The 21,873-nt window shown below is 31.4% G+C and overlaps 2 protein-coding genes across 2 annotated transcripts in view; one reads left to right on the forward strand and one right to left on the reverse strand.

Moving 5' to 3' along the window:
- Window positions 1-246, forward strand: part of LOC129221232 (26S proteasome regulatory subunit 10B) — a 31,595-nt gene extending 31,349 nt beyond the window's left edge. The window contains exon 12 of the mRNA XM_054855688.1: window positions 86-246. Coding sequence (XP_054711663.1) covers window positions 86-204 — 119 coding nt within the window. The 3' untranslated portion in view covers window positions 205-246. The remainder of the gene's footprint in view (window positions 1-85) is intronic.
- LOC129221233 (26S proteasome non-ATPase regulatory subunit 8-like) lies at window positions 232-21,769 on the reverse strand. The gene is made up of 7 exons (XM_054855689.1): window positions 21,573-21,769; window positions 17,702-17,774; window positions 7,189-7,291; window positions 6,001-6,094; window positions 4,572-4,670; window positions 3,192-3,377; window positions 232-410 (listed from the first exon to the last, which is right to left on the reverse strand). The coding sequence occupies exons 1-7, from the start codon at window positions 21,678-21,680 to the stop codon at window positions 276-278; spliced, it is 798 nt and encodes a 265-aa protein (XP_054711664.1). The 5' UTR covers window positions 21,681-21,769; the 3' UTR covers window positions 232-275.
- Between the last annotated feature and the right edge of the window lie 104 nt (window positions 21,770-21,873).

Here is a 21,873-nt window from a genome sequence, read left to right on the forward strand (position 1 = left end):
CTACTTAAAACTTTCAAATTAATAGTTCAATAGAATACTTGATTAAATTTTTACTAAAGCAAAAAATTTTGAAATATTTTTATAGGTATGTTTGCAATTAGAGCTGAACGAGAGTTTGTGGTGGAAGAAGATTTTATGAAGGCTGTAAGAAAAGTTGCTGATAATAAGAAATTAGAATCGAAATTGGACTATAAACCTGTGTAATTTTAAAGTCAAAAATATTTCATACAATAAAAGTTAGACAAAAGATGTAATGTTTATTTAAATAATGAAATTTATACAATCATTTCTAATTCTCTAGCATAGTCTATGACTTGCGTTGCAAGCTCAAATGCAGGTATGTTATCATCAGAATGCTGTTTGTCTTCCACATCATAAATATAGTGATCACCAGCCATGTTCCATCCCCTCTACAGATGAGAAACAAAATTTTAAATACATAAACCACAATTAAGATATCACAATGTAATGCTGAAACTTTACAAAAACTAACATTCTTAAGTAAATAATAGTTGCAAAGACTATTAGGGATAAAAAAAAAACCCACTTTTATATTCTTTTCGCAACTTTTATAAATTTAACTTCTATAATATAGCAACTTTTGTTTCAGGTATGAAACTTCCCCAGATTCGAGCGAAAATTGGATTTAAAAGTATTTTTAGCTATTTTTTAAGATGAATCAAAATTCACCAAAAAATTGTGACTGAAAAGGTGAGGGGAATGGGAGCACTTACACTTTGGAAATTGGTGGATTGAGAGAATTGAAACTTTTAAGACCTTGATGCCTCTTGCTTTTTTTCCTGCCACATTTTTAATCATTCTGTGATAAAAAAAAGTCTATGCAGAAATGAGCTACTTATTGTAAAATAATTAACACTTCCCAGGTAATTACTCTTTGTTTGCAAATACTTTTCAATATCCATTTTTTTTAAACAATCCTGTATGGAAATTTTTCTTAACCAGGGTTGGTATAGAAAGTTTTTTTTCAAAAAAAAAAAAAAAAAAAAACTTTTGGTTTAAACAGTGTTTATTTGGTTTTTTTAACTACTTGTGAGAAAAACAATTTTATTTTAAGAAAACCAAAAATATTTTATGAATTAATTGTTAAGGGATATTTAATGTTCATATTTGCACCTAATTTCTTTATAATTAAATAATTAAGAGTAAAATCCTGTAATTGCATTTCCTCACATGTAGAAATTTCTATAGGGGAATAGTGTTTGAAAATCTAAAGTATTATGAAAAATACAATATGTAAATGGGTCTTGGTTTAAATAATCAAAAAAATAATTTACTGCGATAGTTCAGACATTATTAATTACGAATAACCAAGAATTCTTGCATATTAATTTCCTCGTAATCACAGCTATCTACTATAAGTAAAAAAAAGTAAAATTAAAATCATTCATGCATAAACATATAAAGTATTCTGCAGTATCTACAAATGAATCATAAGTCTGATGTACATTATACAACTTTAAAAATCAAAAGATCGATGCATATTTTGGTTAAAGATTAAAAAAAAGTTACAAATCATGTAATTTTTTATCAGTAAAAACAATTATAGAAACAGGCCTAGCAGGTTTTAAGAAAACTATTATGTTTTCCCATTGTAGACATTATTTCTCCTGGTTTAATGCATTTAAGAATACGTTTTTTAAAATCAAAGACAAAAAAATCATTTTAATTAAAAGCCTTCATACAAACTTAAATGAAAATACTTTTAACACATTTTAATAATGAAGACTCATTAAAATTAATGTTTATTGATTCTTCCACCATTCATGCATGACTTTTTTTTAAAATTGGGATCAAGAAAGTTCTTTGAAAGGTGAAAATTTGGCATTCATTTTTTTTATATAAGAGCATAGAGTTACATGAATGTTTTCCGTTTTTATAATTTTATACATTTTCTTTTCTTGTCCTAACTGCATTGTCTGTCTATCAGGGATGCAAAAAGTGTGCAGGTATAAACGTAATTTTATGCCTACTCTAAGTGTTCTTGGACTTCGTTTTTTCTCCCTCTTATCATTTACATATTTTAGTTTAAATATATTTTTACACTATGCATCGCTTCAATGGCACATAACCTATCTCAATAAACCTTAAGTAATGAAGCAAATTAGGCAGTATGTGAAATTTTGGTTGAAATATGCTTTTTGGACTATTTTGAAATGCTAAAGACTGAAAAATAATGACAATTAAAAAAATTATAAAAGAGCTACTTGGTTTTTTTTTCATGTAATTTTAGAAAAACTTAGTTGGTCTGTCTTGTATATTTATGTACCTAATAGAAAAGTCCATAGATTTAAAAAAAATAAATAAACTGTTTAGAAAAGTTGCATTACCTTCAAAAATATAAATTTCTAAATTTATTAAATGTGTAATTTATCTTTAAAGCTTTGTTTGTTACATTGCATTAATTAGATTTTACTCTTTGCAATAATATGTAAAATTTATGAAAACATTTGGGGGAAACAATAAAATTTTTTCAAAAGAAAAAAAAACCATTTTTGAAAAAAAAAACCACATGGTTTTTAAAATAAAAACATTTGGTTTAAACCAAACAACCCTGGTGCTAACTTTCATAAAACAAAATGTTTGAAACTGAATTGAAAACTGCTTGAACAAAAATGATGAAGTTTTAGTTCTGGCCAGTTTAACTATTTCTTACAAAGCCAAAATATTTCACATATTTTTACTATAGTAGATACTGTGTATTCTGCTTAAAACGATATTTTCTTTGGTTCCAGCAAAATTCTCATTTATCCATTGTGTCAACCTGCCTATAGTGATAATCCCATTTCAAATTGAACTTGTCTATAATGATAACTTATACCTTTTTTTCAAAAACAAAAGTTTTTTTAATTATCACTGCTTAAAAGCCATGTCTCAAATATGAGAACAAAATATGGAAGCACAGTGCTAAAGAAGTGATTTTAGGACAAAGGGAGTAATTTGTTAGAAAAGCATAAAATTACTAAATGATTAAATTACCTATTATTTATTACTGTACTTTCAAAACTTATATGAATTTTAAAATAAGATCAAGTAAGTTTAGCTTTGTTAAAATAAGATATGTGGGGAAGGGGAATAAATATTTGTATAAAAGTTCAAACTGTTGATAGCCTGTCTATAACAATATTTTAAGGTCCCAAAAGTACGGTTACAGACACGTTTCACTGTATTACCTTTTTCGCATAGTCTGTCATGTCTTTTTTATTAGTAAAGAACAACATCCTGGAGGCTTCATTGAGAGCTAATCTTTCATAGGCCTTTTCTATGCAGGCTGCAATTTCATTTCGCACAGTATCCAATAAAATATTGATAAAAAAATTGTAACTTTCAGCTGGCACATTATCTCCAGAAAGAAATACCTGAAATTGATAAAACATTTCAGCTAAAGAAATTTAATGCGGAAGACAAATGAAAAATGTAAATACTTTGGATATAACTATTTCAGACATTTATGAAATAAAAGTTTAAAAATCAGATTTCTATAGAAAGACTAATTTATATTGATAATTCCATCATTAAAAAAGAAAAAAAACTTAAGTGAAATCTATTATTATTAGGTTCTAAAAAAAATCAGTCTTTAATTCTTATAAAGATATAAAAATCTTTTTAAAATTATTAACAAATTTCTTGAAATAATTTTCAAAAGCAGACTATTTGATTATCCAGGGAAATTATTTGATTACCATGGGGATCTTTAACATAGCGTCTGTGGGAGACATTCGGTTCCGGAAGGCTTTATACTTTTAGCATTGTATTTGTTGAGCAGGGCTGACATTATGATTAGGTAAAAGTCTTCGTAAATATCTATGTTGTAACCCCTTACAGAGAGGGTCCCCAAAGTGGCAGAAAGAGGAATGCCTCCATTGGTTATTCAATGGGTAGTAGAAGGGCAATAAATTACTTTCTGCAGACCAACAGATAGAAGTCCTATCTCTTGAGGCAATGGCAACCTTCTGAATGACAAGTCCATAGTAAAATAAAAATATAAAGTATCTGCACACACATAGCTCAAAACTGTCTGCAGGAATGAAAATCAGCATGCACTGGGTAGGTAAAATTTTTAGTAAGAAAAAACCTTTTGCTTTCAATCATGTATTCGTGAAAGCAATAACGAAGTTTTTATTGATTCATCTTCAAATTTTAAAGATAATCAGTGTTTAAAATGGATATTATTAACATTTTACATCCAATGCACATATCTACAGCAAATGTATCTGCAAAGCATCAAATGTATCCGTGCACAGCGTGCACCTATATTATCTAGCTATGGACAAGTCATATGTCATGGCGGGAAAATATTTTGTACTTAAACAAAATTTTCACCTTGAGAAAATTTGAGACAGAAAGATGGGTTTTCATGTAAGAAAATATAGCAAAATATTTTAATTAAGTCTAAACCATAAGATGTTTAGTAAACTAAATATTAACAGGTGATTAGTCTTTTAAATTAGAAAAGAACTATTTTTGCTTAAAAGGTTTTGATAACAAAAATATTTATTTTTTATAAAGAACAAAAGTAATGCAATATAAATAATAAGTTCATATCCTTTCACCTTGTTATAACTTCCTTCCATTAAATACTGCTCCATTGATACTGGATGCTTGATATAAACATTTGAATGGATTTCTTTAGCAGGTAGCAGTTCTAGCTCCTTGAAAATATACATGTACAAAATTAATTTTAAATACTACAAATTTATTGACGACAAGAAGAAATGTAATGAAGATGTTTTGCCTCTGATTTTCCCCTGAAGCAAGATTATTGACATTTCAGGTTTGGTACACACACAAACACATATACACAGCAAAATACCTATTAACCGGCCCAAGCTGGGGAAAAAATTAACTAAGGTAAATACACCAGTAGTGGCCAGTGTTTAATAGTGCTTTAGTAGTGGCCACTTCAAGGTTTATGTTTGAAAAAAAAAAAAAGGATTGAAAGTTTTCCAATGGATTCAAACGTGCAGGAGTTAATACCTCTTGCACATTCCAGAGAAGGTACAGAATTATGGCAAATAGATTTCGTACTAGAGAAAAATTCTCATTTTTGATGTACGTAGTTCCAGTGCCAAAAAGTCAGCTAAAACCTCTCTCTGCATTCAATTTTAAAAGCTAATTTATTACAGGTCCATATAAGGGAAATAATAAACAGTAAACACCTCGATCAACAGTCACTTATTTTAGGGTTATCCGCATTATGCACAAACCCACTCCGTTTCAAGATATCAAACATGTAATTAGTCAAAAAATAAATTGAGGAGCAAACTCTAAGCATCTGCAATTGGTTTTCTATATTGATCAACTCTTAAACCTTAGACATAAAGAATGCTGAGCAAAAACACAAAGTTATTTTTAAAAGGGTGGGTTTTTTTTATTAAATTCCTGCTATTTCCTTCTTAAACCTTTAAAAAATCTTAAATCTTAAAAATTCCATTGCATTAACAATGGCTTCAATATTTCTTCTGGGAAAATATGCATCCAGGTCCTCCAGAAGCTCCACAGGCTTCAATTCTCAATCACATTAATTTGAGTTTTCATGTTGTTTAGATAACCACTTTGTATCAATTTTGCAGGCCCTTTCAATTTTAACTAAGCATTGAAACCTTGGCTGTTAATTTCAACATAAACATGGAGAATTAGATATAGGTTCAACTAACTTTGAATTTGATAGGTTTAATTTTAAGCATTCTGTGACTGCATGGACAGCTATATTATTTAATAAGCTTTATTGAACCAAAAGTTTTATATATTTTATTTGAAGAACTCATTATTATCAAACTCGCCTGAAAATGGATTTTAACTTCTTGTACATCTGTTACACAATCATTTAAATTTATTAAAATATAATATAAGAATGTTTTTAATACAATTTTGAATTGAGTTTTGCAATTGAACAAGATTTTTCAAGGGCAACTTAAGAGATGTAGTAAAATTTATTATATTTTAAACATTTTGAGTAAAAAAACTTTGAAACAATCTTACTGTATGAAATTCTGCAACTCTATTTTGAGCTAGAAGACAAAGCAGGTTTAGTCCCAAAAGTTGGTACTTCGATGCAGAATCAGGTAAATCATTTCTGAAAAACAAAGTGCAAGAAAACAACTTAGTAAAGTTGCAATGTTTACAGAACATGTTTTAAAGAAAATATATGCCATTATATGAATGTGATACACTCACACTTCTCTAATAAAAATTTTTTATATAGGAAATAACAAATAGACTATTATTAAATTAGAAAAATTTGTGGGCAAAGATATTTTTTTTTCTTTTTTTTACAGCTTTATATTTGAATCAAGTATTATTTTAATACAAATCCTGATAATTGATTTTAATAATAGTACATAATAAGACATAGTTAAAATTTACACAATTTAAACTATAGGAAGGGAAAAATTGCTTCCATATAAACCGGAAACAACCAACTCTTTTCATCTACTCTTTCTTTTGCTCGCCAAATACTAACGATTTTATGTTTGTCCAAATATGATTTTAGATGTACCGCCTGAAATAAATTTTGAGCTCTCGCAAGATGCAGTAATTCTTCAACAAAATCTAAAATAATAAAGCTTTGGGAAGAAATATTCAATTTGATTAAAAAGTTACATGCCTGCATGTAAGGGTAGAAGATTCGTGCCCGATCGGAATTTTTACATGCCATCACACAATATAATTTTCAAGCCCTGGTGCATCCCTACTTTCAAGACATTGCAACCTTTGTAGCATGCTACTTAAAAATTCCTTGGTGAGGAAGTAGAAAAGTTTATAACTTAGAATTACATCTGAATCTTGTTTTAACAAAGTCCTATGAAACAGAAAAATAATTTCGCTATAGCGAAATTTTGTTACACTGAAAGACTGATACTACAAATGTAGTCATTGCTTCTAATTTGAGATGGGGATATTAACAAAATCTTAGCTAAAACAAGATCTTCCCCGTAACCGACTTAGCTAAAACAGCATTTGACTGTAATTTAAGAAGTCATAAATATTTTCAGGAAAAAAAAAACCTAAAGAAATTAACAAAAATATACACGTAATTTGCTTGGTGAATCATAAAAGAAATTGATGAATAGGTAGCTCCACATTATTGAAATTAACATGTAAAATAACATTGTATTCTTAAAACAATGTTTACAATGACAAAACAAGTAAAAATTTAATTGAACTTACTGATAATCCAAGTAATAACATTTAAGTTGAGCCATATATCTTTCAAAAGCAGGTATATTTTCATTTTTAATACTCCACTGAGCGCCTAACTCTAAAATGTCTCCTACAAAATAATGAATAGAAAAAAAAAAAAATAAATCACATGGTATCATAATCCACATAAATAATCTTTAATATGCACTTGAAGTAACCTTTAAAAAATGGAAACAAATTTTTCCCATTTTCCTAGTTGCAGAAAATGCAAGTCATAATTTTTGAACACTGTATAATTTATTGTATAATGACCAAGTTAAAAATTGACACAGAATGATTTAATAACATACAAACAGTATGAAATATGCATATCTATGCAGATGAAGAACATTTTAACGATCAGTTTCCAATTAGCATGGCTTCAAATTATTCCAAATAGCTAGTTTTTAATGGGGCTTGGTTTCACACCATTTGCAGATTTAGTGCATTTCCCAGCAGCTGACTTCAATCTTATCATGTGGCCTCTTTTAAGTCGATAGCCATCACCACATGAAAATTGTAATGTCCAGTTTTCCACCAGATGGAGGCTCCTAGGCTCTCCCCATGTAAAACTGCACTAGGAATTTGATGTAGCAGAGTATGTATATCAACAAGATACTCAAGGAATCTTAAACATGCAGCATAATCATATGACATAGCCTCCAACAATTTTCTGCATCTTGAAAATCCACCGACTGCATCTAGGTTTAAATCTTGAATGTAAGATGACAATGTGTAGTAATCAATATGCCACCCAGTTAACTTTATTATTAGACTGCCCAAAAATAATGTTTCATTTTAATAAGAAATTAAAGTTATATATGAGATTACATTTTCCCACTTTATCTCATTTTTGCATTAAATATTTTATAACTCTATTATGCAGGATTAATTTTATGCAAAACGTGAAAGCATTTTACTAATTAATCGTAAATGACCCCAGCCATTTTTTGTTTCCATTTCTTGGAATTTCATGGACAGTTAAAGAAATCATTTTCTGGGTAGCTGAGATTGTGTCCTTGACTGATGTGTGGGTGTGGTTGGAATTTTCTTATCTCCTTTCAATTTTTGTAAACAAGGGGGGTTTTGAGAGTGGGGTCTTTTTCGACCCCGCGCGAGTACTGACCTCAGTAAAGTTTTCGAAACGGAACAGGTGTTTGGAATTATTTCCAATGCAATGCATTCAATGAATTTAGAAAAAAGGTTGGGAAACGGAAGTAGTTTTCAGCAATCCTTCTTCTAGTCATGATTTTGAGTGCACACGCGTGCGGTTCACAATGATCATTTAGTTTTGTCCTTTCTAATCCATATTTTTCAATTGTGTTTGTAATAATTATTACAAAGAAAGCATGCCGACTCCATATGAGCAAGAGATGGAGCGTCTCCGCAAATTATTAGCCGATGTGGAGAATGATGAAGAGGTCATTCCAGACGATGAATGTTTTAGTGATCAAGAAAACTTCAGTGACCACGACAGTAAGAGCGAATTTTCAGGAAGAGTTCTGCTGATCCCGATAGAAATGACACCTTTGTTGGAAGAGTTGCAAAAACTATTTGGCAAAAAACAAAATTTCGAGCTAATATCCGTGCTCCAGCTCGAAATATAATTACGCATCTTCCTGGGCCAAAAGGAAACACCAAAAATGTCAGTGATGTCTTTGAGAGCTGGAGCGTTTTTATCGATGATAAAATGATAAACCAAATAGTAGAATGCACGAATATTTTTATACATGACATTTCAAAAAATTACTCAAGACTCAGGAATGCAAAATGCACAGATTCGGTGGAAATTTAGGCTTTATTTGGCCTATTATATTTAACAGGTCTTCACAAGTCTTCTCATCTAAATGTAAGGGACTTATGGGCTACTGACGGAACCGGAATCGAAATATTTCGTTGTGTAATGTCATACAACCGTTTTCTTTTTTTGATGAGATGTTTTGACGATGTACATACCAGAGATTGAAGGAAACAAGACAATAAACTGGCTGCAATAAATGAAATATTTGAAGCTTTCGATGCAAACTGCAAAGAAAATTACACTTTAGGGGAATATGTGACCATTGACGAAAAACTGGAACCGTTTCAGGGTCGCTGTGCCTTTAGACAGTATATGGAATAAAACTATTTGCACTAGTCGATGCAAGAACTTTTTATACTTCATCTATGGAAATCTACTGTGGTAAAAATAGCAACAAATCGAACAAGCCGATTGACGTTGTAAAAAGACTTGTAGAACCACTGTACAATACAGGTAGAAACGTTACCACAGATAACTGGTACACTAGTTATCCTTTGGCCAAAGATTTGATTTCTAAAAATCTTACAATAATAGGAATCCCTGTTGAATTCGTAAATAAGAAGAAACGTGAAATACATTCTACATTATTTGGATTCCAAAAAGATTGCACAATCGTCTCATATGTTCCAAAGAAAGGAAAATGTGTTTTACTATTGTCAACGATGCATAACGATGACACTATTGATGAGGATACAGCTGAGAAAAAGAAACTAGAGATAATTACATTTTATAATATGACGAAATGCGCAGTGGATGTTGTTGATCAAATGGCGGCATCCTACACCACGGCAAGGATAACAAATCGATGGCCCATGGTAGTATTTTTTTGCATTCTGAATGTTGCTGCTATAAACGCACGGATAATACTGCAGTCCAAAAAGGACCCTCTTGTGGAACATAAGAACCGAAAACATTTTATAAAAAAGCTTGCATTTTGTTTAGTTGAAGAAAAAAAAGCAAACCGTGTTGTTAGTGAAGAACCCCCAACTAAAAAGGCCAAAGTTTCGGGTCGATTCAGGTGTGCTTTGTGCCCAAGAAGTAAAAACAAAAAATCTCAACAGATTTGCGTATTGTGCAAAAATTATGCATGTAAAGAACATCAAAATATTGTTTGCAACAACTGTAAGTTTTCTTAGGTATTCTATATTTTTTGTACAACTTTTGATAACTGAATAGTAACTGAAATAGGAATAAAAATGTGTAAACGTTTTGAAAAAGTTGTTGAAAATGTGTCATAAATATGCTTAAAAACATTGTAAAAGCTTAGGAAAAATATTTTTTACGCATTGTATAATTCATAAAAAATTTTCTTTATGCATTTCAAATAAAAAAAAATATTGTAGAAGTCTCTGTTGGTGGAGAAACATAAACAAACAAAATAAAAGAATTCATGGAAAAATTAAAAGGAATAAAAAAAGAAATACTGGGGTCGTTTTCGACCCCGCGCGAGTACTTGTGTGAGGAATAACGGCGTGAGTTCTCGCGAGTTAAAGATTCAAATAAGGAAAATGTAATTTTGTTTTTTGGAATAAAATTTTTTTTTTCAACAGCAGTTTACTTAAAAAATATTGAAGAAAATAATTTTAACACAAACGTTTTGACAAATTTATTGAAATGTTGAAAAAACAGAAAATTGCTAAAACTTCTATGCATTTGCGGCAAATGATGAAATCATACAACAAACCTCGAAATTTTTATGGGAAGTTAGTGCTGCCATTACTCCTTTTCTGTACTCTATCCATCATTGAAAATAAAAAACTTTTTATTAATTTTGCTAAAAATATCAAAAAGCAGCATTTAGTAGAAATTTCAACACAGTTGCTGCAAATCAAGTTTGTAAATAATGTTTGAAAAATAAAATAAAAAAGTTTGGATTTCAGTATAAAACAAAAAATTGTCTACATGTGCCCCCCCCCCCCCCCCCACAACTATTCACACAAAAGTTTACTTATTTCCCTCGGATCAAAAACGGGTCAGGATGCTTCCTGTAGAAAGGGAAATTTCTATTTAATTAAAAGGGCATTTACAAAACTTTGTAGTGGCTTTGAAAAAAAAAGTCGGGACACGATATTTAATGAAATGTTGCTTCTAATTTTTAAAATAATTGCAACATTTATCTCAATATAGTAAATAAAAGTAAGGTTTCATAGAAATTCTGGAAGAAAGTCTGTTTCGGACGTGCGTCCAGGAGACCCCATAGCACTTACAGTCTTGAAATTTTGTACAAAATTAATTCAAGCCCCAGGGTGTGCGCCTGGGTTTTTTTTAAAATTTGAATTAGTTTTTTATAATTTTTTAAGCTCAAATTTTGCATAAATTGCCTATTATTGCCTTTTAAAAGGGTGAAAAATTACTTGCACATATTAATATTATACACTGATCGACTTTGAAAATGCAACACCAAGGAGTGTTCAGAAATTTATGCAAATTTTAGAGTAGACGTACATTACTGAGTTATGTAAATGATATGAAATGCGCAACTCTCCGACGCACATGAAGATAGAAAAGAAGGAACTTGCAGAATGGGTAATATTCGTGTCAGTATTTCCGACTGGAGAATTATCGAAGAAATTTGTTTTTGTCTTGGAGGATACGTGTAACACGATAGAATGCCAGGCCGATGTCAACGAAAGCACTTCCAGCAGATAGACGATTTTACGAAGGGTATGGTGATCGGACTGAGTAGGGGAGGTTGGTCCATACGTCAAATCGCAGCTGATACCCACATGGATGCGAGCACGGTGCATCAGCTGTGCCGAAGATGGTTGCAACAATGAAATGTGGCAAGATTGAGGGGTGCAGGGACTGATTAAGTTCACCAAATTTCCCTGATTTACGTTATTAATGATAACGGTTTTCTTTCTTTGCTCTACTTGAAATCCATTGTATGTTTGTATAAAATGCCGTATTTTAAACATTTTAAGGTGTGTAAAGTTGTTGAACTAAAGATATATTTTTAAAAGATGCTACTTTTTTTAAAGGTTTAAAAAAAACATATCAAGTTAATTTTGAGGGAAAAAAACCTACAAAACAGTATATTAAATTTTTCTACATGGAAGGATTATAGAAAATTAAAAAAAAAAAAAAATACTTCCAGAAACCACTTAGCATAAGAATTTAAAGAAACTATTAAAATCACTCTTAAAAACATATGTGTATTTATGATAGAACTAAAAAGTAATTGAAATTATTTTGAACTAAATTTTCAAATAGTATAATAATTGTTGCAAGAATAACAAGTAAATAGTGAAAGAATAGAAATAATGTAGTTATTCTTATAAAACTAATTGACATATTTATTCAAAAAAGATGAAACCATTTGACATCCATTCATAGGGAGCTTTTCTCTAATCAATAACATATGTTTTAATGAATGAATACAGCATTTTAACAATAAAAAATAACAATAAAAGCAAGAAAAAAAAAGAAATAAAAAAGCAATTAGTTAATTTCAAAATATATAAAAGAATACAACTTGGTTATAAAATAAAAGAATTACTTAAGTCTGAAGAAAAGAAAACCTTTATATTCTTCGGTGACAACAAATAGTATAACGGCAAAAAACAAGTTTTTTTTTATTGAAAGTTCAATTTTAGCAATTAGATTAAAAATGCGAAAAAGTAATAACTTTTAAGCTTCTATAGTATTAATTCAAAAACCAAAGATTTCTTCTAGAAATTGTGATTACAGTATACTAATTACTTTGAGACAATGAAATAAAGGCAAAGAAGCTAAGGCATTAATGAAGGCTTCCTCTTTGCCTGTATGGTTTTTATTTTACGTAGCGTTGAAAGCGTAAAAGGAAATTTCAAGATAGGTAAAATAAACAACCTAACAGACACAGAAGCAATCTTAGGAAGTTCATCCTGTAGGGAATAAGTAAGATTCAATATTATGACGTTGAGGAAAAAAGATGCACAAATATGCGGCAGTGTATAATCGCACCTCATTTATTTTACTTTTTTTTTTGAACAGATAGTTGGCGGAAAATGCGTAGGGAATTAGAGCACTTCATTTTGTAAAGCAAAAGAATTTTTTTTTTTCTTCATAAAATCAATTTTCCATGATTTTTTGTTATTTTTTCAAAATTCCCTGATATTTCCCTGATTAATAAAGTTTCCTGATCTCCCTGATCTGTCGGCACCCTGTCTAACTTAAATACGGCAGGAGTTATTTGTGTTTTTAGCTCAAACTCTTTTAGGCATAGCTAAAATTTAGGCACTACTTTGTTTATTAAATCTATCAGTAAAAAGCGAAGGAATTGTCCCACAGTTTTCTTTTTGACACCACTGGAAAGAGCGGATTTTTTTACTCCAGATCTAATTCGACCTATGGTCGAAAAACTAAACTTCTATCTCCAAAGGAAAAAAGCCGTTAAAAATCAATTTAGAATAATCTCATCTCAATTAAAATTATGGATGTTTTATTCGGCTTTGCCAAAGTTACGTCTTTTCGATTTGCATGTTTCTTCTTTCTTATTCACAAACTTTAATGGTTTCGATTTTAACGGAAAATCTTAGACTCAACTCAATTCAAGCCCCGAGCTAAAGAGCAAAATATATTACTAGAGAAGACCAAGAATATGAAAGCGACTTTTCAAACGTACAAAAGTCCCTTAGCCATTACGGCTCTGCAAGTTGGTACAAGTTATTCTGAAACCCAAGGAAGGGGTGCTTTTTGATCCAAAGGAGTTCATAATGCATTTTTAATCTGTTTCTTTCTAATTGACGATTTAAATCTTTGCGAATCAGATAAGATTGAGAAACAATCTTTGGGGTTAGTGAGCGTTAGCGAGCAGGGGCAGAGCCCCCTAGTGGGAAAAAAAAAAGATTGAAATCTGATACAGCATGTAGTTTTCAGCAAAACGTGTTCAACACAGAAATATCTCTTCCCCTTCAAAAAAAAAAAAAAAAGAGTTTTTACTATGCATTATAGACATAATTGAAATTAAATTTAAGAATAAGAGATCCAGTTTAAGAATTCCTAGAAATTGTTCTAATTTACAAATTGAAAATTTTGCAAAATGAGATTGATTTCAAAGTTAGAAAGTAATTACTAGTGATTAGTTAGAAAAAGTTTACCAAGGAAGAATGTGCTTAGAATTTTAAAAAGTGGTTTCTAATGTATTAATTGGCCATGCCTTATGTAATTCAAATCAGGGTTGCTATTTTGTCCACTTTTTGGTAAAAAGTCTGGGACGCTGGAAGAAACTGGACAAAATGAAAAATAAATGGATTATACATACATAAATTTACTGTTATGGTGTAATAATATTAGTATATTATTCTAATAAAGTTTCTTTTATGAATTAATCATTTAATTAAAACAGAATCACTAGCTTCAGAATTTCATAAACCTAAAAAAAATTTTAATTACACATTGGTGCAGCTAATTTTAGATCATAATTTACTCAAAAGTAATAAAATTTAACAATGTGAATATGCTAATGAGCACGATTAGACATAGTAGAAAAAAATATGGTCGAAAAAAAAAAACCTGCTATCTCCAATAGAAAAAAAGTTACAAGCCGTTAAAAATAAAGTTCGAATAAATCTAATCTCCATTAAAATTACTGATGTTTTGTTTCACATTGCCATGGTTACGTCTTTTAGCTTCGCTTCATTTTAATTTCTTAAAGGTCCACAAATTTGGCGCCATGGAATTATAAGCAATGGGAAAATGTTTTCACCAATTCTGCATATTTTACGATCTATGTTATGATAATTTTCCCAGACAATGTAGAAATAGTTTAAAAACTAGGAGTCTTAGCAATTTTCCCAATTGTCGCCAAATTTGTGGACGCCAAAGATCAAGGGTTAATGTACTTTGGCCATGGTCTTGCTGATAGTGACAAAAGCAAACAATAATAGCCCATAATTGATGATAGCGCCAAACCCTCAGTTATCGAAATATCTTCGAAATTACTAATGGAAAGAAACCAGTGCACCGAAAAAGCAAGACAGGATGGAAGTTGCATTTGTACGCACTTTTACATTTAATTGTAAAGAAGAACATTACTATGAATTAGCTTTAAAAACTTAATGATATCCAAACAAAATATCAATGTGAAAAGTAGCTAAGTTCAATCGAAATGAGGTTCTGGGTAGACGGTGTTACCGACAAGATTCTGATCTCAACGGATAACAGGTTACATAGCAGTTCCTCATGGAAATCAGACTGCCCCCTGTTCTTCAATTCATTTTGAAAACAATTTTTTACTTTCTTTGATCCCGGATTTAAACTTGGCAAGTTACTGTATAATTGGAGCAGTCAAATATTTTGGAAATTGTTTATTGACCACCAAAACTTGCCGCAAATTTAAAATCTGGAATCAAAGAAAATAAAAAAATTGTTTTCTTAATAAATTAAAAAACATGGGACAGTCCAACTTCTATGAGGAACAGCTTTGAAACTTGGTACCCGTTCAGATCTGAACTATTTTATTGGTGATACCGTCTACCCAGGGCCTCATTTTGATCTAACTTGGCTCCATTTCACATTTATGTTTTGTTGGGATTTTGTTTTACAGCGATCCACAGCGTTTGGAAATGTCCACAGCCCTGCTATTTTAATTACAATAGAGAAAATAACGCCTTTCAGTTCAGAGCAATTCCATGTGTAACAGAAAGACGATTTAACGATTACAGTGAAATTATTTTCATTCCAGCTGACTTTTTTTTTCTCTGCACTTCATTGTTAAAATATGAAAAACAAGATGGAGAAAAAAAAATTATATTCCTTTTTCCTCAATGTTTGTGCTATTTTCTGCTCCGTGATGAAATGACACCTTTCTGAACCAAGTTTTTGGACTTCTTAGAACAAAATGTTTTTTTTTGTGAAATTGTGTAACAATTCAATCTTTGAACTGACAAATACTTTCGTAATGGAGAAATAACAATAAGAAAGTGTTAATTTAAATAATTTTTTATGCACTAGGTTGACAAATTCAACTTTATGCGTTTCGACGGCATGACTGCGCTGGAGTGGAAGTCCATTCATTACTATAAAAATGACCCTATTTTTAATTAAGTTGAAAATTGTTGCCTTTAACTTATACGACGCTACTGTTGTTGTTTACGTGTCCATAGTTAATAATCATGGAAGGATTGAAAGCCATTGCCTCGAGATTTCGGACCTTTTTTATTTATTCACACACATAAGACATTATGAGAAAGATTTTCAGCGTTACGAAGACTCGAAGCCTCCGAGGTTATCGAACCCACGTTTACCGGCATTTGAAGCGAAGTTTCTACCACAAAGCCATGAAGGCCCCCAGCGCATAATGAGTGATATAGTTTACATTTTTCTTTGTCAAAGGAGAAACATCCGCTTCACTTGCAAAAGGGCTGGGTTCCGGTAGCATGGTCGCTTGGCGCGTTAGGCGCTGAGCAGTTCAGTCTAGGATTATTGCTTTAAAGCAACCGTAAATGTAATTATTGTTTTGCCGATTTGTTTCGAAAGAAAAGAAACTTTTGATTTGTTTTTATCCAAGTGAAATGTACGACATTTTCTTTTTTTCTGACGATGATTTTTGAATGGTCCATGGCATGTTTTTTTTTGTTAAACGGATGGATTAGGATAGTGCGGTTGCTGGGCAAGTTTGGCGATAAACAATAGAGTTATGGAATTATTTTTACATTTGAAAGATATTATTTGATGTCTTTTTTTGTTTATTTGGCGAAATATTTTATATTGCAGTAAAAACCGCTTCACTCGCTATATAGAGTTTTAAAACAACTGTAAATCTAATTTAATGATTTGACGAAAAGTTTTAAATTCCAAAGATACATTAATAGGTTTTTTTTTCTTTGAAAAGGTGTGTACGCATTTTATACAAAGAAAATTGATCATTTTGCATCAGAGGGGGGAGGGGTGGTCAGTTTTTTTTTTATTCAACGGACTTCCATTAAATTTTTAGCACGGGCATCGCTGTGTGAGTACTGCTAGTATTAAAATATTACTTGAATAGGAAAAATCTAGATATAATTATTTATTATTTTTAAACTTTAAATTTTTAACTCTTCAGTTTATTGATAAAGTGGACAAAATGACATTTAGTCCAGGACAGTTTTTCCAGCGGTTTTTACGGAATGGACAAAACAGGGCAACCCTGATTCAAATAGTGGTCAGTTTAAAAAATAAGGTGAAAATTAAAAGGCGGGCCCCAAAGGTCTTTTAATTTCTGCCTCTTCATTCTTTGTTTGAATTTCTGCTCTTGAAAACCTACCTTAACTCACACTTGGCCAGGAGCCAAGGCCCCTTGTCAGTTTGGTTGGCGAGCTCTAATTCCAAATGAAACTTATATAACTCCTACTCCAAGTTGAGCGGCATAGGTTCTGATTGGGTTTACATGGCCTCCCATTGACCCTAGGACTTGACATTGGCAATGTGGGAAGAAAACGGGTTGGTTGATAATGCTAGTCAAATGCAGCAAGTTATTTTACAGTGTTGCAAACTATGTAAATTTATGTTTAAAAAACCAAAAAAAAAAAAAAAACCCCATAAATCACATATATCTTTTGTGGTTTCATCATTTTTTGTGTCTTCTAAGATAATATATAGCACATTTTAATTTGCAAAAAATCAATTTTTCCAGAGCATCCCCCCTTCTCGAAGTTTTTTTTCACTAATCTCCACCTCTGAACTAAGTGCTATGTATTTTTTGCATTTTCCAATCATGAATGAAAACAATGTACTTACTGGCTACTAACAGTTCTTTTCTTGTAGCACATTTATCATTTGTTGGAAGAAATGTCATCTGAGTCAAAGCAACCTATAAAATGGACAGATGTTCAATTTGATAGTTTTAATTATATTCAAGGTGAATAAAGAAAAATCTCAGTTTTGTTTGTTTATACAACGGAAAGTATGCATGGGATATTCATTAAAACTCAACAAAGCAATTTTTAACAAAAATTTCGAGTCTTGCTATGCATTGTTCAAAAAACAAAGGAAAGAAAGTCAAAGGAAAAAAAAAGCATAGAAACATTCTGACATAAGAAAGAGCACATGTACTAGGAACTGTTAATTGAAAATTCAAAATCATGAAGAATAATTAAGGTAACAATGTCCTGTTTTGAACGGGTCAGCCCCGTTGTCCTCACATATTGTATCTGGATGCAGAAATGTCTCATTTTCTGAAAGGTAGCAACTTAGCAAATTGAAAAAAAAAGAGGGGGGGGGGGGGATTTGAGTACAGGTGATAAAATATAGAGCTCTTATCATGTTAGTCCACAAACACCCATGTGTAATTTTAGAGAGGGGCTTAATTTTTTTTAGGTTTTTATTTGAAGGACTTTTTTGGAAAAAACTTTCTAGTTTCTACCTTGTTATTACTTATTTCCTTTTCACCTGACTCTGATGAAGATCTTTTTGGATCTGTTAGTTTTCATTCATGGTCCTATTTAATTCTTATAGGCCGTGACAATCGCTGAAAGTCATGGCAGCCGAGAAGGAACAAAAGGGAACCCGTTTCCACTACGTTGCGATTGACTGGTGGATACAGGGATTCAGTCCTGCACCTCATGTGGTCAAAATGGGTGATGTCCAATCAAAAATAAACAAACTTAGAAAAGTTGACATTGCTCGGTGGATGCATGAACTGCATTGGTTTAACACAGAAAAGTCAAAAATTGTCAAGGCCCAAAAGCATCAGCGCTATCTAGTGGGCCCATGCTTCAAAATAACATGTTTACTTTTAGAGAATTTTGTCTTTAATTTCATGGAGATTTTAAATCACTAGTGTCGTCATTATTATAATGTTGGACAAGTTAGACGGCAATGGCTCTTAGGAATATAATACTTTCAACTCCTATTTAAATTGGATCCATATTTTCAATGGAAGATAAATCTTTTATCTAAAGTATTTTGGAATAATTCTGAAAGTAAATTCTGGCAGAATAAAATCATAGTTGAAAATTTTTAGTGAAGAAATTTTTGTTAGAGTAGTGGCTCTTGTCATAGGATTGTAATGCATCTTGAGATTTATGCACAAAATTGATCTTTGGCAGTATTAATATCATGAGAGAGGCTTAAGTACCCCTCCGCCCCCCCCTTTAAGGTTGCCCATGAGATAATCACATAAGTGAAAAAATAACAGTAACCAATCAAGGTCTATGGAAGCATAACCACACAATCAGTAGATCAGTTTGTAGAAAATGATTACAGTATTTAGCAATTGATAGCCAAATTGTCTATATAAATCTGAATTGAAAAATCAAAATAAAATCAAAAGTAGCAATTGTCATGCCAGCTCAAAATAGTTGTGGGTAAAAATGCAAGTAATGTGTTATTGATATTAGAGTATGGTTATAAACTTGAAAGCTGATTGCGCTGCAGTTCCCAAACATGTCAGCTATTTTTAAATAGTGTTTCATAAGTTTTCAAAACTTTTCATCTGACAACAATGGTCTGAGAGGCAGAAATAGAAAACACAAAGTGTTAAAGTTTTCTGATTCAGTTTAATTATTGACTAAATAGTGTGTCTATTGAAATTTGAGGTTGCATTGTTTTTAATCTGTTCATTTCTTTTTTTTTTTTGAAACAAATACAAGCCGTCGAAAAAAAATGTTTTATATACTTTTTTAAACATGCAACACATTGTTTTCTAAAATTTTGAAGCGATCTGTTTTGAGGGGAAAAAAATCCTGGTAACTTTTATGTATAATTGAAACAATGTTCTCATAAAAATTTTACTACATCTTAAATTAATGTCGTAAAAATTCAGGAGAAATAGTTGCTTAAAATGTTTATTAATAAGAAGCAGGTTTTGTAACCAAATAGAAATTAATTGAAAATATGAACTTTTATTTGTAATTGCTGAATCAAGTAATTTGATAACCATCCTCAGCACGTCTTTAAAGACTTTACAAATACAAATATGATGACCAGCAACAGGCTCTGGGCCCAGCTAGGCTGGTCCTAGTCAATTAATTAGTCCCCAATGAAGATCAATGGCCCTCTTAAAGCTAAAGCCCTTGCTCATTACCGCCTCTTCCGGTAAGCTATTCCAAGTGCCCACGACCCTGCTAAAGTAGTAGTTTTTCCTGATTTCCAAGTTAGCCTGAGATTTAAATAGCTTAAAACAATGACCCCTTGTCCTGATTTCCCCGCAAAAATTTAATCCATTTACATCTTTCATTTTGATAAATTTAAATAACTGAATCATGTCCCCTCTGACTCTCCTTTGCTCTAGGCTATACATGTTAAGCCTATTAAGTCTGGTATCATAATCTAAATCTGAGAGTCCCCTTACTAATTTAGTTACCCTTCTTTGAACCCTTTCCAATACAAAAATATCTTTCTTCAGATAAGGGGACCAGAACTGCACAGCATACTCCAAATGAGGTCTTACTAAACTCCTATATAAAGGCAGAAGAACTTTCTTAGATTTGTTTGAAATAGATCTATTGATGAACCCAAGCATTTTGTTGGCTTTGTTACTAGCAATACTGCACTGTTGACTAAACTTGAAGTCCTGATTTATAAAGACACCCAGATCCATAACATTTTCTGCCTGATTTATGACTGAACCCTGTAAACGATATCTCATACGCTTATTTCCATGACCTAAGTGTAGCACTTGACATTTCCCTACATTAACTGCCATACCCCATTTATCTGCCCACTTAGTAATATGATCTAAATCCTCTTGTAGCTGTTTTACTTGTTCTTCATTTTCGACAATCCCCATAACTTTTACATCGTCAGCAAAACAATTCATGCTTCCAGAAATATTTTCATTAATGTCATTCATAAATATAATAAACAAAAGAGGCCCTAAAACTGATCCCTGAGGAACCCCACTTAAAACATCACTCCAATTAGAATGATTTCCTCTCACAACTACTCTTTGCTTCCTACCAGTAAGCCAATTTCTTACCCAAAGTAAAGTTTTTCCTCCTATTCCAATGTCAGCTAACTTGCTGAGAAGAGCAACATGCGGTACCTTGTCAAAAGCTTTTTGAAAATCAATATAAACAACATCCACACATTTTTTGTTATCTAAAGCTGAGGTAACCTTGTCGTAGAAATGCAATAAATTAGTAGTACAGGATTTACCTTTCCTGAAACCATACTGCAAACTAGTCAACAGACTATTAGTCTCTAAGAACATCATGATCTTAATTTTGATCAAAGTTTCGAAAATCTTACAAATCACCGAAGTCAAACTTACAGGTCTATAATTCCCAGCAATACCTTTAGACCCCTTCTTGAAGAGTGGCGTTATGTTAGCCAGCTTCCAGTGATATTCAAGCCTTAAAAATGCGATTCTAAGGCCATATTTTGTAATATTAGGTTTGGTAATTTTTGAAATTCAAGCTACAAAAACACAATTTTAAGCGATTTTCGATGTTGTTTAGTATTTGGGGGCTTTAGCTTTAAGTTGGAAATATCGCGAAATTTAAGATCTCGAAACGAAATTTACGATGCGGAAATTTTTTTTGGTACGCCATTCAAAAGTAAGTAATAATGAATTTAGAGAGCCAAGTTAAAAGGGAAAACAAAAACATCATACAAGTTCTAACTATTCGTTTTTGTGACAAACAGCAAGTTTCGAAAAATACTTTACCTTTAACTTTTCCAAAATTTGCCCACATTTGTCCAAATTTGGAGGTTTTTTCGCCCATTCTTGCTGAAGAACTTGATAAAATTGAACCACATCTTTAACGGGATCCATTATGAAATTTTAATTACAAAACTCAAATTTTCCACAATAGTTACAATTAAAGTTATACTGTTTATGTCATTGGCATTGGCCATTTACGCTTAATCATGATGCTTCTTCACTTCGAATCAAAGGCAAGCTCCTTCGCCAAAAAGTCACGTGAGTAACTTGGTGTTACTCAAAAAGCATGTCCTCGATTCAACAC

The sequence above is a fragment of the Uloborus diversus genome, chromosome 4, assembly GCF_026930045.1.
Source record: "Uloborus diversus isolate 005 chromosome 4, Udiv.v.3.1, whole genome shotgun sequence".
In the NCBI taxonomy this organism is placed as follows: domain Eukaryota; kingdom Metazoa; phylum Arthropoda; class Arachnida; order Araneae; family Uloboridae; genus Uloborus; species Uloborus diversus.

Bases quoted from the DNA above. Each gene is read 5' to 3' on its own strand.
- LOC129221233 (XM_054855689.1), bottom strand. From the start codon at position 21,680: ATGGATCCCGTTAAAGATGTGGTTCAATTTTATCAAGTTCTTCAGCAA. The intron at 7,292-17,701 runs GTAAGTACATTG...ATTATTTTGTAG, and splicing joins AAAAGAACTGTTAGTAGCCA to GAGACATTTTAGAGTTAGGC. The intron at 3,378-4,571 runs GTGAAAGGATAT...TATCAATTTCAG, and splicing joins TGGAAGGAAGTTATAACAAG to GTATTTCTTTCTGGAGATAA.